The 17,006-nt window shown below is 38.1% G+C and overlaps 1 protein-coding gene across 2 annotated transcripts in view; it reads right to left on the bottom strand.

Moving 5' to 3' along the window:
* Nucleotides 1-1,232: 1,232 nt before the first annotated feature.
* LOC117930099 (polyubiquitin-like) overlaps nucleotides 1,233-17,006 on the bottom strand; it is a 41,979-nt gene continuing 26,205 nt past the window's right edge. Inside the window, exons 1-2 of one of the 2 annotated variants that reach the window (XM_034850552.1) lie at nucleotides 5,505-5,609; nucleotides 1,233-3,334 (exon numbers count right to left, since the gene is read on the bottom strand). In XM_034850552.1, the coding sequence (XP_034706443.1) occupies nucleotides 1,490-3,334; nucleotides 5,505-5,594 (1,935 nt within the window). In that variant the 5' untranslated portion in view covers nucleotides 5,595-5,609 and the 3' untranslated portion in view covers nucleotides 1,233-1,489. Of the gene's footprint in view, nucleotides 3,335-5,504; nucleotides 5,610-17,006 lie in introns of those variants that run through there. The other variant, XM_034850554.1, reaches the window with a different exon arrangement.

Genomic DNA, 17,006 nt, shown 5'->3' on the forward strand with positions numbered 1-17,006 from the left:
TGCAACACACCTATTGCCTTGCCTATGGGCATATTGCACCCCCTTAGGGGTGAGACATGCCTATTTCCACCCCTTTCTTGGATGTTTCCTCGCCTACTTTTGAAGTCATTTGATCATTGGATGATGCTACCATTTGTACTAGATTCTTAAGGTTTTCCAAGTATAAATACTAACTTTTGAGGAGCCAGGTAAGGGGAATTTTTAAAACAGACTTTGGTAGAGGGAATAAGGCTGTAAGACTTGGAAGGTCTATAAATGAAGATTATTTCCAAGAAGTCATTCTTAGTTAGATTCTCTAACTAGGGTAAGGCCCATTTGATGTAAACTCTATAGGAAACAATGTTTAAGCTTTCTTTCCTCTTCAATGTATGTGTTCAAATCTATATTTGATCTCCATATCTACTAACCTTTATTTACTTAATTTATTCTTGTTGAATGTTTGTTAATACATTAAAAACTTAGGAATTATTCACTTAGATTTGTTGCTTTCTTGAAACATTGAATGATTAAGGTTCTTTTTCTTTGATTTGTTGTATTCTTAAAACATCAAATGCCTAATTGTATTGTCCTTGATTTAATGAAAGATCCTTAAGAAAAATTAGCATTTCAATGCGGCCAACCAAGGAAAGCATTATGAGAAGCAAATACGCCATGAGATGAAAGTTTCAATTTCAATTCCATGATACACACACTGCCACCAAGAAAAGCACACAATGGGATACAAAATACACATAAATTTAGCTATTCTAAGCCAAAAAAACAGTACTATACCACAAGTCCTTTTGAATAAAAACTACACAAATAATTAGAGATGTCTTTCTTGTGGACCAAATCCTTTACCTGTGTAAGCCACCTATTTCTACAAAGTTGGTAAAGGCAACTAATGGCTTGGAATGGAAGCAAGAGATGAATTTATTCATAACAGCATCGGTATTGTTAAGGACGGAAAACAGATTCTGCTGCTCCTCTCCTCTCATCATATTTGGTCTTAAGAATGAATACGAATAGTTATTTGTGAGTTTAAAAATGATTGAATTTCTTAATGATGGGAGGATGAATCTCTTCTCAGTGTCACTTGTCTTTACATCAACCATTGTGGCCAAACTGAATAAATAAACAGAATACACTTTCGGCATATTAAACTCTAATCAGCATAACACGACCCAGTCTTATATTTTTTAAAACTTATGCTTATTATAAACTTCTGCAAATATAACCATGACAAGCCCAAGTAGAAGCAAAATACTGCAACCCACCATTACTTGTTTAGAGTTTCTAACACATATTCCAAATATTTACTTATAATCCAAATCCACATACTAATTATATGAAGTAAATCCAAATCCAAATCAGGTGCCAAGACCGACCATTGTTTACCATTGGACATCAATGCATAAACCAACACCAAACATTGCAAGGGACCCTACCACAATGCAGAAGACGAGATAAATAAACTGCTCCATAGACTCCCCAAAAAACCACCTATCACTCACCAACTGCAACCGCCATCACCACCACGGAGTCGAAGAACAAGATGAAGTGTAGATTCCTTCTGAATATTGTAATCTGCCAAGGTCCGCCCATCCTCTAGCTGCTTTCCAGCAAAGATGAGCCTCTGCTGATCTGGAGGGATGCCCTCCTTGTCTTGAATCTTTGCCTTCACATTATCTATGGTGTCAGAGCTCTCCACCTCTAGTGTGATCGTTTTACCTGTCAGGGTCTTCACAAAAATCTGCATACCTCCACGAAGGCGAAGAACAAGGTGAAGCGTAGATTCTTTCTGTATATTGTAGTCAGCCAAAGTGCGGCCATCCTCAAGCTGTTTTCCAGCAAAGATCAGCCTCTGTTGGTCAGGAGGAATGCCTTCCTTGTCCTGAATTTTTGCCTTGACATTGTCAATTGTGTCTGAGCTCTCAACTTCAAGAGTGATTGTTTTACCAGTTAAGGTCTTCACAAATATTTGCATACCCCCTCGTAAGCGGAGAACAAGGTGAAGGGTTGATTCCTTCTGTATGTTGTAGTCAGCCAAAGTTCGACCATCTTCTAGCTGCTTACCAGCAAAGATTAGCCTCTGCTGGTCTGGTGGAATACCTTCCTTGTCCTGAATTTTTGCTTTCACATTATCAATAGTGTCTGAACTCTCTACTTCAAGGGTGATAGTTTTACCAGTAAGGGTCTTCACAAAAATTTGCATGCCACCTCTCAAACGGAGAACCAAGTGAAGAGTTGATTCCTTCTGGATGTTGTAATCGGCCAATGTCCGACCATCTTCAAGCTGCTTACCAGCAAATATGAGCCTCTGCTGGTCTGGGGGGATACCCTCCTTGTCCTGGATTTTTGCTTTAACATTATCAATGGTGTCTGAACTCTCAACTTCAAGTGTGATAGTTTTTCCAGTGAGGGTCTTCACAAAAATTTGCATGCCACCTCTCAAACGGAGAACCAAGTGAAGTGTGGACTCTTTCTGGATGTTATAATCAGCCAATGTCCGGCCATCCTCAAGCTGCTTACCTGCAAATATGAGCCTCTGCTGGTCTGGGGGAATGCCCTCCTTGTCCTGGATTTTCGCTTTAACATTATCGATGGTGTCTGAACTCTCAACTTCAAGGGTAATGGTCTTACCAGTAAGGGTCTTCACAAAAATTTGCATGCCACCTCTCAGACGGAGAACCAAATGAAGGGTGGACTCCTTCTGGATATTGTAATCAGCCAATGTCCGGCCATCCTCCAGCTGCTTACCAGCAAAGATAAGCCTCTGCTGGTCTGGAGGAATACCCTCCTTGTCCTGGATCTTTGCCTTCACATTGTCAATTGTATCTGAACTCTCAACTTCAAGTGTGATGGTCTTTCCAGTTAGCGTTTTGACAAATATTTGCATTCCTCCCCTCAAACGAAGGACCAGGTGTAGGGTGGACTCTTTCTGAATATTATAATCTGCCAAAGTCCTGCCATCCTCAAGCTGCTTTCCAGCAAAAATCAACCTTTGCTGATCAGGGGGGATTCCTTCCTTGTCTTGGATTTTCGCCTTTACATTGTCAATCGTATCAGAGCTCTCAACTTCAAGGGTGATGGTCTTTCCAGTGAGTGTCTTAACAAATATTTGCATTCCACCTCTCAAACGAAGGACCAGGTGGAGTGTGGACTCTTTCTGAATGTTATAATCGGCCAAAGTCCTGCCATCCTCAAGCTGCTTTCCAGCAAAAATCAACCTTTGCTGGTCAGGGGGGATACCCTCCTTGTCTTGGATTTTCGCCTTAACATTGTCAATGGTATCAGAACTCTCAACCTCTAGAGTTATTGTTTTTCCAGTAAGGGTCTTAACAAAGATCTGCATCTGCTATGCAACAACAGGGATGAGTCTAATTAGCTATATTATTCTCTCAGGGAACCAATATAAACTGAAAGAACAGAAACATTATTAAGCACCTACACCCAATTTTCAGCCCATGAGGGAATTTTCATCAGAATAAGAAGAGAATGTGTTAGCATTATCAGAAAGGGAACAAAAATATCATACCATAACCAAAATTTCACACCATAACCATGCATGAACAACATATAAGTTTGGTGAAATAAGGTATAAGTTCATATCCATAGATATTGGAAGGAAGCATAGCCATGTTCAATAAATAAAAAAACCCCTTCCACAATGTTACAGAAAGACTATACTAGATAACAATTTTCTTAAACAACCTCATCATATTGATTAGTAAATGAGGGAAAATAGAAGGAAATATATATATATATATATATATGAAAGGCGTTCTGTTTTATTTTTTAATTTGAGCAACAAAAGCTTATATATATATAATAACTTCAAGGATAAATCTTATGCAGAAGAAAGCTAGTAAAACGGCTAATGTCAACATCCCCACATTAGAATGCCCTGGACCTCAGCCACACATCCTTAGATCACCTCCCATTGAGGAATAATGACTGATATACCACTTTTATTATGCTTTCAATCGTCAAGGCAAATTCTCACACTTTGCCAACTCTTTATACTTTTTAAGAACAATTTATGGAATTTATAAGAAGCTAGTTTACCAAAGGACCTAGGCTTACATTTTTTACATTGTCATTATAATATGAATATGTTTGACAGTGTAGATATCCTTTACATGACTTGTTCCCTAAAACAGTGAAAACTTTCTTCTACAAAATACCAACTCCTTTGTTGCAATAAAGAACTACATATTGGTTGAACACTTTCATAAAGTAGACAATCAAGTTAGATGCGAAGTCAAAAGTCAATTTTGAAATTGAAAAATTTTAAGTTGTAACATGAAGACCCTTTTTATCAAAGTGAGTTGGGTTATATCCTCCTCTAAAGATTGGATCATTGCATCCAACTCTCTGGATTATGATATAACTCTATTTGTCTACTTCATCATCATTGCATGACTCTATGTTAGCATGAGAAGGTAAACCTACTGATCATATATCATTTCAGCCTACAATTTATATCCTACCAAAACAAGGTCGGTAGTCAATCACCAACTAGACATGTCTGCTACCTAATTAGGCATAAAAAAATAAATCATCACTTCTATTCTTTATTCCTTAAATTTGTAAAGAAAAAACTACAGTATTGCCTTCCTGCAACATTGAACAACTGTGAATCTATGTAAGACATCAAGTTCAGACTTTCTCAACACCCAGCACAAGTTTCTCTAATTTTCTTCAATCAAAAATCGTTTCCTGTCACTATTAGATCCTATTGTAAAATAGCACTGCTAATAGATTTCAAACTCTATTATTACTGAAGACGTCTTCAAATTTATCTTATTAACAAATATATTTAGTGGTTCAGATTTCAGGGATCTTTATCATTTAAACAAATACTTTTAACCGTTACAGTTCCAGAAATGTTGAGACACTTATAAACAACGTCAAAGCCGCATCCATAGCATCTCAACTTGATCAACTAGTCTCAACCAACACAAATTGTTGCACAAGGCATCATGGAATGGAGGTTCTAGCTTTCAGGTCCAAAACGAAATCTTTATTCGATAGGATACTCCAAAATATTTAACTACTGGGATAATAATGACCAACCCTCTTTCTTCTAAAGAAAGAAAAGGGAAAGTTAGATATGCCTTTTGCAACTTGATCCCAAAACTAAGAAAACAAAACCAAACAGACGGCTTACATGTTCACAATGAAGATCTTCTTTACAATCTCCTAAAGATGAAACCTTTAACATAGAAAGGAACACCCAAACAAACCTAATTCATCAGCATACCAGGAGCGAAGGGTTTTATGCTGTGAAGAATCAGATCATGATTTTGAGCAAACTACCACAAAATACCCAAACAAAGCCAGCGAGAACACACAAAATTTTAAACACACAAACAGGAATTATGATCCAACAAAAACCCTCTTCAAAACCCTAATCAATAATCAGAAATAAACTACGAGCAAAGCAGAAAAACCTTATCATAAACCCTAAAGAAGCATAGATGAATCAATATCAATAGAAGAAGATGAGATAAAACCCTAACCTTGATGAAGGATTGAGACGGAGAGAAATACAGAAGCCAAATTAAAATGGGAATAAGATGCGGATGAGAGGGTGTCGTGTTTATAGGCATTCAAGGGAAAGTCGGTCAGAATTTGGCCAATAGTACTCCTCCACGTGTCGACGCCATCCTGGCTGTACCCTTGCTTTTTCTTAAAGGCTGTGCTTGGCAAGTGGGTTGGAATTTTCATTTTTATATTTTATTAAAAGATAAGGTTTGGCCAAGTTGCCAAAGTAAGCTTTAAAAAAAATTGTTATGAAGATGTGATTCAATTATTTTTTTGGATGAAAATAAATCTATTTTTAAAAAAATATATTTTATAAAAAAAATTATTAAGATATAAAATTAAAGTGATAAATATGGGAAAGAATTTTTAAAAATAAATCTAGAGTTAATTTTGGTATAAAAATTATTGTGAAAATTTCCAATAAATTGTGGTACGATTTTTCACTATTATTAATAAATCATATTTTTATTGATTTTTTTTTTAAAAGATCTGGCATCTTTGCAATATGCTTTCATTTCTTTATATCATAGTCTTTTTTCTTTATATTTTGATCTTATTTCTTTGTACCTTATGTTCATTATAGTAAAAAATGGTATATATAAGTAATTTTTTAATTTTATGATTGTTTTATCATTTTTTTTTTAATGTATGTGTTGTTGAAACCTAACAAAATGTGAACTTTTAGTAAATTTTTAGTGATTTCATATCCATACGTTCAACTCTTTAGTCTTCTAATTGCACTCCGAAGTTCTCTAATTCCACTCCAAAGGAATGAATTACAAGTAGTTTCAAGACTTTGTTGACATTATTTAAATTCTTTAATATATATTCACTCAATTGTTTATAAAAATTTAAAATAGTAATAAATTTTATAGGGGAATTTATGTAACAATATTGGGAAAAAATTTGACTTTTAGGAATTTTTCTTTTTACTTTTCAAGTTCAATAAATTTTGGGGAATATAAATGTTTTTCCATACTGTGGATCCGCATTTTTCACATGCGCCCCCACTAAATCGGCAAGACTCGCTTTTATTGGTGAAAAATTAGTTTTGGAAAAGTTGAAGTCGCCACTTATTTTATTTTTATTTTAAAGGGAAAATAAAACAAGAAAGCAAACCCTAAAGAAGTGACTCCATAGTTTTTGAAAAAACGTGTCTTTGAAAAATCCGAGTCTAGGTCCGAAGATCAGGTTATCTATTGGGAAGGTATCTTTAAAAAGTAACACCCCTCTAAGCCCTAAAGAGGTCTCTACTGACCTAGTTGAGGGAAATGGGGAAATTAATTGGTTGATTATAGATACCGAGGTAGGCTAAGGTGATTTTGAGATTCTATCAATACTAGCATGCCAAATAAGAAATCAAATTATAATCATAAAGGAAAGTTAGGGTGTGTACCTGAACTGATTCTTACTTGTGATTATAAGACAATAAAAGTTAATTTAAATAATATATCACTCAACATGTGTTTTATTAGAGATAATCAAACAAGTATCAAGGCAATCAAGGATAGCATTCAAACATGGATATAGATCATGATAACATGCATTTTCATAGAATTTTGGAATTAGAGGACAGATAATGTACCTGGATAGCAAGTACATTTTATAAGATTCGTCCAAAAATGGTAGAGTGGTTAGAACAAGCATAAATTATATAACATATCCGCTAGAGTGGTTAGGACAAACATAAATTATATAACATATCCATTATGTCTAATATACAGTTTCAAAACCAAAAATTGAGCTAAGATAAATCAAATGACTCCAAAAATAATAACAATTTCAAGTAAAGTATAGAACCATCAGCATGTAGTTAGAAAAAGAATCATCATAAAGCAATTTCTAAAAAAAAAAAAAAAAGGCTTAGAATGGAATTTAATTACGAAAAATTTCAAGCAACAACTCCTACACATCTAGATCAATATACTGAAATCCAAACACTCATTCAAATGACAGATTACAGCAAAAACACCTAAAAGTTTTGTAAAGTCCAGATTAAATAAGAAAAAGTGACATGCATAAACAAATTTTTTTAAAAAAATAATAAATGATCACATAAAATCACAAAAAAAAAAAAATCACACACGTAGTTAAAAATGTCTATATCACATAAAAATTGAATCCATGGTCAAATAGTACTCAAAAATATTTTTAAAACACTCAAACTAATCAGATGTCCAGAATCTAGCATGCATAGTAAGCACGAATTTGAAAAATCATATCTCCCCCAAAAGGCATATTTTTTAATATTTTTCATGTCTAAGATCAATTTCAAGAAGCTTAGAATTGAGGAAAAATATTGAATCAAATTTAAAAAGTTGTTTGGTATTTTATTTTTGCAAAAAGATCTCAGGTGTCTAGAACTAAGTGAAAACAAAGCCCCTCTAAAAACTCATTTATATCTTCTATTCTAGAATGGCTTTCTAACTCAAACAAAATTTTAAATTCAAGTTCAAGAAGTGAGGAAAGTCATACAAGTTTTGGAAATTTTTTAAAAGTATTCTAAAGTTGCCGAAACGAATTTTGAAACTAAAGGGTCAATGGTTGAGTGAAAACTGGCAGCAAGTGGTTTCTTGAAATCTGAATTTTTTATGAATCTAGAAACTCTTTAAGGATGAAATTTGAAGGAAACTAGAACCGTTTAACAAAACAAAGAAATAGGAGGATGGTGTGACTGCCCTTGAGAATTAGTGAATGGTACGTGTAGGTAAGATCGTTTGTGGAGGCTGACTGATTCCATATTATGCATGCTGCATGCTGTAACGTGGCTTCAAAGAGGATGCAAACCACCTCGTTTTCAATCCTTGATGCAGCTGTTAGTGGAACCCATTCTTAGTGGTAGTAGAGTTATAAATTCCTTTTGAGTTTTGTGCTGAAATTGAATTCTAAATGCAGTTTGTCCCTTGTAGCATTGTTGATTGCATGAAAAAAAGATATCATGTCTGCCCATATGCAAACTGTTGACCCTTTTATGCATGGACTTTCACAAAGATCCTAGCTAGAGCAACATGAGATATCAAACTGCTAATGCTATGGAGTATAGTCCCATCAATTTAATTTTCTTAGGGCATCTGAAAGTGTTAATGACCTACATAAATGTACCATTTCTTTTGATAAAATATAAAGTTTTAGAGTCATCACAAACTCCAAGAACATCATGAGATTCTGACTAGGCTCCATATATAAATGTCCTAAGGTTGTTACTTGTAAAAATGCCACATGGCTCTTAGTAGTTATTATCCTTCTACAAAATGTTTATTTGATTTCCAGTAGCTATAACCACACATTCACCTCTCAGGGAGACAAACAAGGATACCCATCTCTTCAATTTTTATTTTTATTTTGGACGCATATGGCCACTCCATTTCTTTTTAATCTGACTCAAACCTCAAGGCAATGACAGAAAACTCTCTTTGGCAGCTTCAGTTTTTCAATAGTTGAACTGATAGCTTCAGTATCAATTCCCATATCCAGTCTAAAAACACACCCATTGCAATCACATATTCCCCAAACTGCACATGCTGAAGGCTCACAAATCGAATATGCATAGCAAACAGCATTCCCAATATATACCTGTAGTTATACGCCACATACAACCTCATCGAATACCTTCCCAAAATAAAAAACACCATGGCATAAAGCGGAATCAAATTGATAATAAACACATAATCGCCCCAAGTCGAAACCATATAGAAGTGTCCAAAACTGGCTTCTCAGTATGCAAAGTAGTTTGGTTGTGGCTCTGTCATCAACCTTATACGACCTTCTTTCAAGAGGGACCCACACGTCTACCACTTGGAATCATTTCTTAAGGAAAGGCATGCATGCATGGTAGTCTGATTGTTAACGTGGGTACAGGTAAGACACGTTTCTAATAGCAACTTGGAGTGCACTTCCTTGGAACGCACATGGCATATTGAACCATAATCTTCCCTCACTCTTTAGGAAGTTGTTTAGTGATTTTAACATCTTTTGATAGGAATGAAATAAACCAATCCACATCAAAGATTTCAGCAAAGTTGCTGCTATCTTTCCAAAAAGATTTCTGATTCAACTTGGGAATGACAAGAATGACATTCAAAATACGGGTTGCAACAACTGCATCTGTTATCCACCTTCTCTGAATCTTGTGGCCTCGATTTTAGGCTTTCTAAAATCACCCAAAACCTCCTTTGCAACCCCATTTAGTGGTCTTCTTAGCTTGCTACCTCTAGTTTCTCCAGTTCACTACAACTCCTTGGAATTAACTATCCAATATTTGAGTGAGATTGTTGCACACTTCATCCCTCATATCAACACTTCCGTCATTTCCCCAATACATGCTCGAACACATAGATGAGGACTCCAACACCGTGTGAAAGAAGGAGCAGAAAGCATAGATGGAAATATGAAAAAATTTCGGGGAAATTATGAGCAAAAGGTGAACATCAATAGCCTCATTTCAAGGGCGGATCCATGGGCTAAAACGAAGGAATGATTCAAAGCAGATTTTTAACATAAATAGGGTAGGATTTCTATGATTAGATTCAAAGACAGACTCAAATGCAAATTTCTTTCCGATAGAATCAATGACATTAACATAATGAAGAACATAGAAAACAAACAAAGAACCAATTTCAACACAACAATTTGTGGCCCTTTCCGTTCACACCAATCAACAAAATAAATGCCCAGAACCATCAGAGAATCATCAGGAATTGAACATAAGATAAAGCATAGAAAATGGTTGAAAACGTACCTAGGCAGTCTCCACCCGATTACTTGGCTTTCCTGCTATGGTTCATCTCTGAAATCCTCAAAAGAAAACCCCGTGAACCGCTGTTCTCCTTCTTTCCACCAAAACGATCCCTTAAATCCTCCTCTCTAGCATCCCTTTTCGTATCTCTTAGCCTCCAGAAAACCCCTCTGGTGAAATGGAAAATCCAACTTCATTTTTTTTTCCTATATCTCTTGCTCTAGGCTCTCTTTTCTTTTCTCTCTTTGAAAAACAATCTCTGAATTTCCCATATTTCTTCTTCTCTCTAAAAACAATCTTCGAATCTCCTATCTTTCTCCTCTATCCCTTCCTATATCTCTTAGCATTTTTTCTCTCTCTAAAAAATAATCTCCCAATCCTATCTTTCTTCTCTACCCTACACCCATTTGTTAGAGTTTTTTTTTATAGCAAATAGCAGTCCTTCTACGTGAGGAGTCTTCCTCTCTCCAAATTCTCTCTCATCCATCAAAAAAACTCTTTTTTAAATTTCAAACAAAACCAATCCATGCATATCACCTAAAGAGTCTTACCGCTTTCAAAAACTTCTCCATTGATAGATTTTCCTATAAAACTTCAAATTCTTAAATCGGATAAATAAATAAAAAATTAAAATTAATAAATAAACCGGAGAATGGTAAAAATAATAATAATAGATAAATAACAAGATAATGAACAAATAAATAAAAAAATAACTAAATAAATAAAAGTGATTGATAACAATGAAAATGAATTAAAATAAATAAATAAATAAATAAAATATAATAAATGATTAAATAAAAGTGATTGATAATAATAATAAAAAATAAATAAATAAATAAGTAAGTGAGATAAATGGGTCATGCAACCATACAAGTCACATTTAAAAAGTCTAATGGGCCAAGCAAGCCTAAGTGGGTCTAATGTCATGGACTTAGTTGTTTCCTAAGCTCATGCGGCACTTAGACAAGTCAAGCCGCTTGATCTTGCTAAGTCAGTCTTACTCCCAACTGATTCATGCCTAATTGGTGTCTCAACTGATTCGTGTCCAGCTGGTGCTCCTTGATTGAGGGAGTAATCAACAAAATTTATAACCTATTACACCATATACTAGGGTAGCAAAGACAAAGCTACTATAGCATAGTGGCTTTAGGATCGTTCACTGGGATGGGTTTTCACTTTGCAAATGATATTAATTCAAAGCTGAATTGGTGTCTTTTCATTTCAAGGTTAGCTTTAAAAGAAAACATAAAGATGTTTGAATGAAAAAGGTTCGGTTTTAAACTAACCAAAAATAGTAACTGATTTTACTTATAAAGAAAAGTGTTTCTTGGAGTTTCAGATCACTAGGCTCAGATTCCTTATACAAAAAGGGAGTTTCGGTCACTTGTTTCTTTTCTTCGCATTAGAGAATTAACATATAGTTCCTTCTCCAACCGTTGTTGTACAGATGCTTCCCATTAATGGGTTCAAACACTAAATCCCTCTCACTGATACAACTTGCAATGGCTCATACCTCTCACCTAGCACTTGCCATTCAAGGTGATCTTTAACCTTGGATTACCCGTCAAAAGCTCGCAAGAGATAACTAATGGATGTCTCCTTGGAGTCCAAAAGCTTACCAAGTGTTGGCTATTCTAGAAAATCCTACCTTCAAGTCACCTCACAGAGGCTCGCAAGGGGTAAACTAGTGAATCTCCATGGACGGAGATCACTTGCCTTACCAAGTGTTGGCCCAGGTGATTTAAAGGCGTTTTAAGTTAACTAAAAAGATAAAAACCATTAACGGGTCACACTTTCTCTTCATTAAAAACTAAAACAACAAAACTTCCAATTTATGCATGAGGGAACTTACCCGGCTTTCTTCACTCCAAGAGACAAAGAGCCTAGCCACTCATCCTCTGAGGAAAAATCCTTAGAGTTTGGTTGGCTAGAAAGAAAACTAACGAGAAAATAAGAATATATATGAAAAGTAGAGCAAGTGCTCTATATTTTACTTCCTTGCAAATTTGTACAAAGGATCCTCACCCTCAGAATAGGCTCCTCGGGCTCTATTTATATGAAAATTACATTAATAGCTAGTACATGGATATTTAACCTTTTTCCTAACTTAAAAGCTAAGGAATCCTATAATTGGTGGCTTACAAGGAGAGTTTGGGGATTTAAACAACAAAAATCTAAAGAAAAATATCTCCAAGTGTCGGTTACAAATATCGGGAAGCACTAAGGACCATTTCGCAGGTGAAAAAGAGGTCTGCGAAATTTCGCAGATGCACAAAAAGGGCTGCGAAATCACTTCGCAGCAAAAGGCTGATTCCGCAGCGTTATAAAGTTGGCTTTCATCTTGTGGTGTTTGGCTTCCATCGCGTCGTGGAACTTCAGGGGAAGACCCATAACACTGTGCAAAAAGGCTGCGAAATAATTCCGCAACAAAAGGGTGATTTCGCAGCCGTGCAAAATTCTTCCTTCAGCTTGGAGTGATTGGCTTCCAATGGATGTAACTTCCTCATTTCAGCTCCAAATCGTACACGGTTTGAAGCGTTGGATTCTTGACTTCCTGCGCTTTGAAATGGTATATAGAATGTAGAAAATGGACTTCAAAAAGTGCTCCAAAAGTGCGAAGGAAGACTGCAGCTGCTGTCCTCTATTTTCTTCACTCTGTTTTTCCTCTCTCCGTTGCTTTTTCCTTGCATACTTTGAATGACTTTGGCAAAGGGCTATGAGGCTCCAAAGCTTGGTTTCTTCATGAATTTGAGCTTCCAAAAGCTTTGCCATGAACTATATACAGTTCTCCCTCATTCTTGGATTGCTTTGGTGTAGCTAAAAGCTATCAAAAACACCAAAACTTAACACAATTTGATTAGAAACGATTGCAAGGGTCCTTAACATGTCAATTGAGTTAAAAGGTAATAATTACTACTCAAGAGTGTTTAAAAGAGTTAATTACAAGCTACAATATAGCACTTTTTGAGTAGTAATCACCAACGCTTAGCTTGCTAGGCTAAGATACTCATGACTCGAAAGCTTAAGAAGGCGTAGTAGGCAATTCTTAAGGAATAGAAGCTTTATTACTCAAGGAAGCCTTTACAAGTGTTTTAGGAACTCACTTGCTTGGTGTCTTGGCCAAATGAGCCCCTCACCTATTTATAGGCATCAATGGAACTCTCTGGAACCTTGGAGGGTTCCTTACAATTCAAGAATATTCTAGAATGTCCTACATCATTCTATGTACAAGCCTATGTACAAGAGACCTCTAGAATTCTCTAGAAAGCCCTAGACTCCTCTCATGTCTTCCATCATAATGTAGAGATGTGTGGACTTCTCTAGGCATTTCTAGAATCTTCCACACTCTTTCCACTAATAGTTAAGTGTAGGAGTCTTTAGAAGCTTCCTGGGCTCTATATAAACCCATGGGGAGGCTCATTTGAAGCATTTTGTGACACTCTCCCCCACCTAAGCCGCAGACGTCCTCGTCACGCCTTCTGCTCGGTACCGCTCAATCTGTTCCTAGAACTGCCATAGTGCATCTGCTGGCTCCTAGCTAGCCTCGCTCTCTGGTAGTCCCTTCCATTTCACTAAGTACTCCGTAGCAGGAGGCACACCTCGTCTCCTGATGACTCGGTCTGCAGTGATGTGTTGCACCTCCTTGTCATAGGAGGTCACGACCGCTGTAGGTGCCCTCTTAGACAACCCTCAGCTTGGATCATCCTTGTCTTCGTGATAGGGTTTCAAGTAAGTTACGTGGAAGACGGGATGAATCTTCAACCTCAGTGGTAGCTCAACTCTATAGGACACCTTGTCGACCTTCCTAAGTATGGGGAAGGGTCCTTCATACCTCCTCACAAGGCCCTTATGCACCGACCTTAGGGATTTGAATTGTTGAGGAAGGAGCTTGACAAACACCATGTCTCTAACCTTGTACTCCATGTGACGTCGCTTCTTGTCTGCCCACTTCTTCTTTTTATTAGTGGCTTTGTCCAAGTATGAGCGTGCTATGTCAACTTGCTCGTGCCACCCCTTAGCGAACTTGAAAGCCGCTGAACTTCTCCCTGTATAGCCTATCATTTGAGTGTGAGGAGTTAACGATTGCTGCCCTGTGGCTAGCTTGAATGGGCTCTTATTGGTTGTCTCACTCCTTTGCAGATTGTACGAGAACTGGGCTATGTCTAGCAACTTAACCCAATCCTTTTGGTTGGCACTCACGAAGTGTCTCAAGTATAGCTCCAGTAAGGCGTTCACCCTCTTAGTTTGCCCATCCGTTTGTGGGTGAAAGCTTGTGGAGAAGTGAAGCTCCGAACCCATAAGCTTGAAGAGCTTCATCCAAAACTTCCTAGTGAATCGTGGGTCACGATCACTAATGATAAACTTAGGCAATCCCCAATACTTGACTACATGCTTTAAGAATCGCTTTGTCGTCTCCTTTGCAGTGCAGTCAGTCGAGGCTATTATGAAAGTTGCATACTTAAAGAACCTGTCCACTACTACTATGATATAGTCGCTGTTCTCCGACTTGGGTAGCCCGATAATGAAGTTCATGGTGACACTGTCCCATGGACGCTCTACTATAAGTAGTGGTTCCAACAGGCCTCTAGGTTGTCGTTGCTCCACCTTGTCTTGTTGGCACATAAGACAAGTCCTCACATAGGACTTAACCTCATCCCGTATTTGAGGCCAGTAGTAAGCTGACTCAAGTAGTGCCCTCGTGCGTCGTTACCCAAGGTGCCCAACCCACTTGGTGTCATGACACTCCTTAATCAGATTGCGCTTTATGTTCCCCCACTTAGGCACGTAGAGTCGTCTCCCCTTGGTGTAGAGTAGGTCGTCCTCTACCCAAAACCGCTTAGTATTCTCTTCATGGGCCAAGGTGATAAGGCTCTTAGCCACCCTTCCCTTAGAAGATCCATTATGTCTCCTTCTCCTTAGGGCTGGCTCGTCATGGATGCTAGCTCCGCTTTACGGCTTAGGACGTCGGCCACATGATTAGTACTTCCTGGCTTATACTCCAGCGTATAGTCGAACTCGGCAGGAAGTCTTGCCACCTAGCTTGCTTGGGACTTAGCTTCTTCTATGTTTGGAAGTAGCTAGTGGCAACGTTATCGGTCTTCGCTATGAAGTGAGACCCTAGAAGATAGTGCCTCCAGGTGCGCAAGCAATGGATGATGGCGGTCATTTCCTTCTCTTGCACCGTGTAACGCCTCTCTGTGTCATTTAGCTTACGACTCTCGAATGCAATCAGATGCCTATCTTACATAAGGACTCTCCCTATAGCGAAGTCCGAGGCATCTGTGTGTACCTCAAAACCCTTGGTGTGGTCGGGTAGTGCCAACATCGGCTCCTTAGTCATAGTCTTCTTCAAATCCTCAAAGGCTTATTGGCACATTTCGTCCCATTCCCATGCCTTATTCTTCTTAAGAAGATCAGTGAGTAGAGCGGCCCTTGCTGAATAACCTTTGATGAATTGTCGATAGTAATTAACTAAACCAAGGAAAGATCTGAGTTGAGGTACCTTGGTTGGTGGGTCCTATTCCTGGATGGCTTTCACCTTGCTGTCATCCATTATCAGCTTGTCATCTTTGATGCGATGCCCTAGGAAGCTCACTTCCTCCTTAGCAAATGAGCATTTCTCCTTCTTCACATATAGCTCGTTCTACCTCAAGATCTTAAAGACCTTCCTCAAATGTTCCACGTGCTCTTTTAGGGTGCTACTGTAGATGACTATGTCATCCAAGTATACCACCACGAACTTGTCTAAATATGGGTGGAAGATCTTATTCATGAGCGTGTAGAACGTGGCTGGGGAATTGGTAAGTCTGAAAGGCATCACTAAGAATCCGTATGAGTCGAACCTGGTCACACATGTAGTATTCGGCTCTTCTCCCTCCACAATCCTTACTTGGTAGTAGCCCGACCTTAGGTCTAGCTTAGTGAAGTACCTCGCCCTACCAAGTTGATCGAACAAGTCAACGATGAGCAGAATAGGATACTTGTTCTTTACCATCACCTTGTTGAGTGCCCGATAGTCTATGCATATCCGTAAGGACCCATCATGTTTCTTCTGAAATAGGACCGGCGCACCATAGGGAGCCTTGGATGGTTGGATGAACCCCGCGTCTAGCAACTCCTTAAGTTGTCTCCTTAGCTCCTCCAACTCAGGCGGTGCCATCCTGTATGGCCACATAGCAGGGGGCTTGGCTCCCGGCTCCAACTCGATCTTATGGTCTTCCTCTCTCCTAGGAAAAAGTCGATTGGGCAACTCAGGCAGCATCACATCCTTGAACTCATCAAGGACTCCCTTGATTTCCTTTGGCATGGGTTCTCCCAAACCATCATCCATTTCTTCCTTCTGGGTGGCGAGGTAAGTCACCTCTTTCCTCTTTAACCCCTTCTTAACTTGCATAGCTGATAACATAGGGGTCTTGGGCGTACCTTCGGTGACTATAGGGACCATGCACGACTTCTCCTCCTCTAGGATAGCCATTGAGCGTAGGAAAGGTAATGGCACGACCTTGACCTTCTGTAGGAAGTCCATTCCTAGCACCATCTTGAAGTCGTCCATGGGTGCCACTGTGAAGTCGATCATTCCTTCCCATGAGCCAATGTGCATAGCCACCCCACGAGCTACTCCGTGTGATGGCTTGGCAGCTGAATTGACTGCCTTGAGCCATCCTCCTTCCTTGGATGCTTGGAGCTCTAGCCTCTTTACCTCATCCTCCGAGACAAAGTTATGAGTGGCACTAGTGTCCAC

The sequence above is a fragment of the Vitis riparia genome, chromosome 14 (assembly GCF_004353265.1).
Source record: "Vitis riparia cultivar Riparia Gloire de Montpellier isolate 1030 chromosome 14, EGFV_Vit.rip_1.0, whole genome shotgun sequence".
In the NCBI taxonomy this organism is placed as follows: Eukaryota; Viridiplantae; Streptophyta; class Magnoliopsida; order Vitales; family Vitaceae; genus Vitis; species Vitis riparia.